The following is a 5,741-nucleotide window of genomic DNA, read 5'->3' on the forward strand; positions in this document are numbered from 1 at the left end:
TTCAGGAAGCTATTGCTTCTATCAAAGCCCAACAGCCTAAACTAACTTGTAACGATATTAAAGAAACCGTTTTTATGCAAGATACTGATCCACCACCATCCAGATTCCTGCAGAAGTTGAGCTTGAACGGCCAAGTTGTAACGATATTAAGTAAAATGCATTTTACTTCCTGAACGCGTAAACAAATTATTTAAACTGGAAAGCTCGAACTGGTGAAATAAGTTGCCTTTTGTGTTTCGACGCGCAAGCCGTTTGGTTTGACATATGAGAATGAATCCCTCTGATCCAGAAAATGTTGCACAGAGGGTAGAATCCGAGTTTGCCGAGTTTGACTGAAAGAAAAGATCCAACATGAACCAACTTTCAATCAATCAAAACCAAACATGAATTAAAAGTCAAGGGACGACCACAAGAGCAGAAAGGGGAGGAAATAACAAGGATGGTACACTTAGAGCTTAGAACCGAGAACAAAAAGATCTGATCGGACGGCCAGAAAACGTTGTATATAAAAAGTAACAGGTTTGGCTCTGTTTAGACATATGCAGAGAAAGAGAAAACAGAGGTGATCGATGAAACCACGTGGGGTTCTTGGGAGAGCGAGATAGTCGGACGGAGGTTGGCTCCCCATTTCAGGAAATTTACAGAAGAAAGCACCCGCTCTCATAATCTCTCTCTCATAATTATTTATCATCTGCATCATTTATTGTTTTTTTTAATTTAATCATTTTCGATGGCTTCGAGTTTCGATCGATGGGAGAAGGATCCCTTCTTCCCAGCTGCTGAGGAGGTCCAGGACTCCGCCGATAGGTTGGTGTTGCAACCCCACTTTCCTCGTTTTCTTGGTTTTCTTCAGGTTGTTTATCTTTTCTCGATTACCTTTGGTTCTTTATCTCAGTTTTGTTTGGAAATCTTCTTCTTCTTCTTTTCTCTCTCTAGTATTTCTCCTCTTTTTTGGGTTTCCTTTGGTTGGTTATCCGCATCTCCTTGGAAATCCCTTCTGGGGCTGATTTTTCTTCTTTGGGCTTTTTGATTCTCAGGATGGAATCGTCGTTTAGGGCGTGGGTGCAGGATCGGCAGCAAGATTCGAGCTCCCACGAGCTCCGGAGGGAGCTCCAAACTGCACTAGGCACCACCAAATGGCAGGTCCGCTCTCCCCTTCTTCTCCTTCTTTCCTTTTGTTAATCTTTTTTACGATTCAAGATCTGGGTTTGAGATTATTTCTTCTCTTTTCCATGTTCTCGTTATGGTTGGGTCAAATTCAAACTCTTGATATGAGAAATTGCAAACACCATGCATGGATAACATAATCATATCAAGAAAAAAATTTCTCCAATTTGTTCCAGAAAAACTGTGGAAGGAAATTGTGTTTGGATATGTGGGTGATTTTTTGTTTCTGTGCTTGTGGTTGGATAAATGTAGTTGGAAGAATTCGAGAAGGCTGTTGGATTTGGGGAGACTGGTTCACAAATGAAAGATACGGTGACTAGGCATACGCAATTTATCGCAGCAATACGGGGCCAGGTTTCTAGGATTGAAGGCTCTTTGAAGGAGTCGATCCTCGAGGAGGGCAAGGCTTCTCTTCCTTGGGTGCAATTGGATAAAGGAGAACGAGATGAGCTTGCTTTGTTTCTCTCAGGAGACGGGAGCAGCAGCAATCGGTGTGTTGGGAGCACTCAGGTTATGGATGGTAAACCTGGGATTTCCGAGGAGGAGCCTCTGATACACAAAACTGGGTCTTTACAAACAATCAAGGATGAAGGATGTAGCAGTTCTAATTGTGCGGTTGTCCTAGATTTGGCTTTGCATGACGTCACTGATAATAGTATAAAGGATGATAGGAAGCTTAATGGTATTAAGGGTGAGCGGATTGTGAATGGGCATAGGAGAACTGCAAGTGCAAATGCAGATTTTGGGAATTGGAAGATTGCCATTGCTGATCATGAAGATGATGTGCAACGGCCTTTAACGGATGCTCCTTCAAAGGTTCTTAGTCTAACTGATTTTATCAAGAATATCGAGGCTTCGTCCAAGTTGAAGTGCTCGAAAAATAGCTTCAAGCATGCAGACCGTCATCAAACTGATAAGGGGTTCGCCAGTCGATCTCATCCATTGAACAGGGTAAGCTTTTGGATTGTTTGGCATTTATTCATTTTCTTTATGTTCTTTTTTTTTTTTAATATCTGCCTTGAAAGCTGCTTTGTTGTTATCCACTAGCTTAGTTAAAAGAGCTGTTACAGAAGAGGAAGAAACTAATTAATCCTTCTTAAGGCATGGTTCAAAAATGGGATTTAGTGTCTTAGCGACAGAACTGAGTGGAATTGTTGAACAATGTCAACTTTATTTTAAAAAATTTTGGTGGAAGTCCCAATTTTTATCATGCTTTAAACATTTCTCTGCCTTCAGAATAAAAGCAAGTAAACTTCATTTGAGGAAAACCTTTGGGAAGAGATATTGATATTATTGTTGGTTGAGATGTTTGCGTTGAACTCATACTTCAATCTCACAAAGTGTCATCAGGCTTTGAGATGATATTCTGAATTAACATCCAATCCTGCTTAGATTACCTGTAAGGCTCATCTTCTGATGGCGATCCTCAAAAGATTTCTCATATCATGAACATTGTGGGTTTCTTTTTTCTTATTCATCAACATGGATAGGCTTTGTATTGAAGATGCAAATTCTTTGAATGATCACATATACACTGATGCACAGATTCATATGTTTTCCTTGAAGTGATTCTTTTTGTTGTTTCTTAGTTTATTTGTACCACATCTTCCTTTTTCTTAGATTTGCATTTATCTCAATTTATTGTTTCTTTATTCTTGAATTATTTCTTAGGCAGTCATTTATGAATCTGCAAAAAACTTGTGGACCTAACAAACCGTCATTGTTTGGACTGCTATTTGAAGCAGGCTATGCATGCATGTTATGAAAGAAGCAACAGCTGTCTTGACTCTTGCAGTATAGAGTCTGAAGTTTCTTATGACAAACAGCTTTATGGCTGGTTTGGAGCAGTTCAGAGGCAACTTCAAAGATCTCAATATCACATTCAATACAGTCGACTATTTCAAGTAGCATTTTGGTTGATACTGGCAGTTTGCTTAATTGGTAAGTGTACGAATTAAGACAGGCTTCACTCCTATTTTTTTCGTTGGACAGTTAAAGTGTTAAGCAATGCATCTTGTCAACACAGCATTTATGTAATATACATGTGAAACTATTTTGTTCATGGATTTAAAGTAAAAGAATATGTATGCATGACAAAATGTGGCTGTGGAATTGCTAAAAGCAAGGGAATGAAAAAAAGAAGAAAAAGATAAGTCTAGTGGACTGGAAATGTGCAAATGGAGAAAAAGATGATTCAAACTCACCCAGCAGCGAAGTGAGAAATCCAAATACTATGCCAGTGTAGGATGTACCACTACAATCTTGTTAATGCGGTATTTAAATGCTTTGGAAAATAAAATTTTGAAGCTCATTTTCTGGAAGATGGAAGACTAACCCTGAGTCATGAAAAATGGCACTGCAAAAGAAAAAACTGCAGGTGTCATCAGGATATCTTTAACATAACTACCTCAGCTGTGAGCTGTCATCTCCTTTGTAAGCACATTATTTATTTGGTGCCCGCAGATTGTAGGAGAAAAGGCGGCGGCCGGTCTATGAAATGTTTCATGCCAATCTCACCCTGGATATCCAACCAAGATATCTTGGCAAGATGTGAGGCAATCCTAGAACCACAGGCCAGTAGGCCAACAATTTGGAAACTAACCCTGTAATTTTCTGTTTGCTGATAAATGCCTTTCATTACCTATTACCCTCATGACCGGATGTATGTCTTGCAAGCAGTGTTTATTGACTAGTCTTTTGAATTATGTCAGAGTCAAGACGTAGCTACACAAAGTTGCATTGTAACTGAGCAATTGGCTGTTTCTACAGTGTTGTTCATGGTGCATGCTGTTTGAAGGGACAAGGAGCCCAATTGCTCAAAACTTTTGTTCATGCTGATTTCACATCATGACAACTGGTATGGGTATTATTTCTGAACATCACTCATGCAACTGTTAATTGCGTCTCTCTTGGACTAGACAGTTAGATGCACACAACAAAAGTTTTGTTTTTACTGAGGATGTTTTTTTCTTTTCTTTTCTTTTTTGATGAGTAAAAAAAAATGCACAACAGTTTCTTCTTTTTAAGTATGGAGATGCACTTGGGTATTACATTGTGCTATTGAAGAAGATATTGGGTATTATTCTTTACATTGTGCTATTGAAGAAGATATTGAGAAAGTTGGCACGTATTAACTTTTTTTTTTTGCATTTTTATGTTTAATTTTGCAGGTATGCTTGAAATGAGAGTGATGATGTTTGTTTGGGACATCTAACGGTAATGAGGTTATCACCGACTTAAGCAATTAACTTAAAATTTTGCCAAGGTATACCTAGCAGTGTATAACATGTGCCTTGACGTGTACAATAGTTTTGCAGTTTTTCTTTATTTTTTAACTCATCAGTCCGTAGCGTAATTCAATGATTCTGGAAGCAGGCTGAAATGGTAAAATGCTTAGCATGAAAAATAGGTCAAGGCTATGCACCTAATGATAAATTATGTTTAGTACCCATTCCTGTCTCTACCTTGAAGAGGGGTAACCTATCAATTTCTCTAATACAATTGAGGCTTCTTTAATGGTTGACTGCACTCTAATCACAACTGGTTCATTTGTTTGAAAGTCGGAAAGAGTAAGAGATGATTGCTGGTGTCTAATGGCCGTTGCCATCGCTTCACCCTTGGCAATTTAGAGCAGCTTGTATATAGCCCTTCAAATCTATAGTGGTTATTCACATCTTTTGCTTTTGAAAAATTGAGAGTGGTTTTGATTACCTTTTTTTTTATAATGTTAGCCACTGAAAACCGCACAAACCCATGGATGTTGAGGTCAGCATATATTATGCCATCGGAGCAGCTTATATCATGTCTGCTTGGAGCATGGTTAAAATGTTATTGGTGTATCCCTCATGATGGTCATCTTTGGTAATATCATTTTGATTTGGTTATAGCATTTCTACAAGCTGGCCTAACCCAAAATTCAGTCAATGATGATGATGATGATGATAAGAAGATATCCATAAAAAAAGGAACGGCAAAGTAACCTTGGTTCAGTTCTATTTGCATCGTTGAGCTAAATATCCAATTAAGTTTTGCTGCTTCAATCGTAACACACGATTAAGAGTAATGAAATCTTTCAAGGAGGAAATGAGATTAAAATTTACGCCTTATGCATTAGTTCCTTATCCTCATTAGTAGACAATATATATATATATATATATATATATATATATATATATATATATAGAGAGAGAGAGAGAGAGAGAGAGAGAGAGAGAGAGAGAGAGAGAGAGAGCCTTCCAAATGGAAACCCTCCCAAACCTGAATTTTTTTGGTGTTTTTTTTCAAAATTCTGACCCTACAGATGTGTTCAACATGATTGATTTACTATAAATAGACACTTGGATCATGAATTTTGGATATAAAAAATGGTATTTGGAGCTTAAAAAATTTATGAAAATTGTACACAATTTTGAAAAAAATACCAAAAATCCACCAGGGAGGGTTTTCCAATGAGGAGGTTTTTATTTCCCTAGATATAACAAGATTTCGATCTCGTGACAATGTCAGAAGGTGATCAAGGAAAAAGGAAAGTGAGTTGAAGGAAAAAAGAAAGAGAGTTGATGGAAAGAGAGTTG

The 5,741-nt window shown here is 37.9% G+C and overlaps 1 protein-coding gene across 3 annotated transcripts; it reads left to right on the forward strand.

Moving 5' to 3' along the window:
- The first annotated feature begins 557 nt into the window (after window positions 1–557).
- LOC149834840 (uncharacterized) lies at window positions 558–4,618 on the forward strand. 3 transcript variants are annotated; one of them, XR_016432572.1, is made up of 6 exons: window positions 558–807; window positions 1,038–1,143; window positions 1,420–2,118; window positions 2,913–3,108; window positions 3,937–4,024; window positions 4,338–4,618. XR_016432572.1 is itself a non-coding variant. In XM_090010319.1 (5 exons), exons 1-5 carry the CDS (start codon window positions 731–733, stop codon window positions 4,379–4,381), a joined length of 1,122 nt encoding a protein of 373 aa, XP_089866445.1. In that variant the 5' UTR covers window positions 558–730; the 3' UTR covers window positions 4,382–4,618. The 3 variants fall into 3 exon arrangements, 2 of the variants coding, with proteins under 2 accessions (XP_089866445.1, XP_089866446.1); XM_090010319.1 differs by lacking the exon at window positions 3,937–4,024; XM_090010320.1 differs by lacking the exon at window positions 4,338–4,618 and having other exon boundaries at window positions 3,879–4,015.
- The last annotated feature ends 1,123 nt before the right edge of the window (window positions 4,619–5,741 follow it).

This window comes from Nuphar pumila, chromosome 6 (genome assembly GCF_984573655.1).
Source record: "Nuphar pumila chromosome 6, dmNupPumi1.hap1.1, whole genome shotgun sequence".
Lineage (NCBI taxonomy): Eukaryota > Viridiplantae > Streptophyta > Magnoliopsida > Nymphaeales > Nymphaeaceae > Nuphar > Nuphar pumila.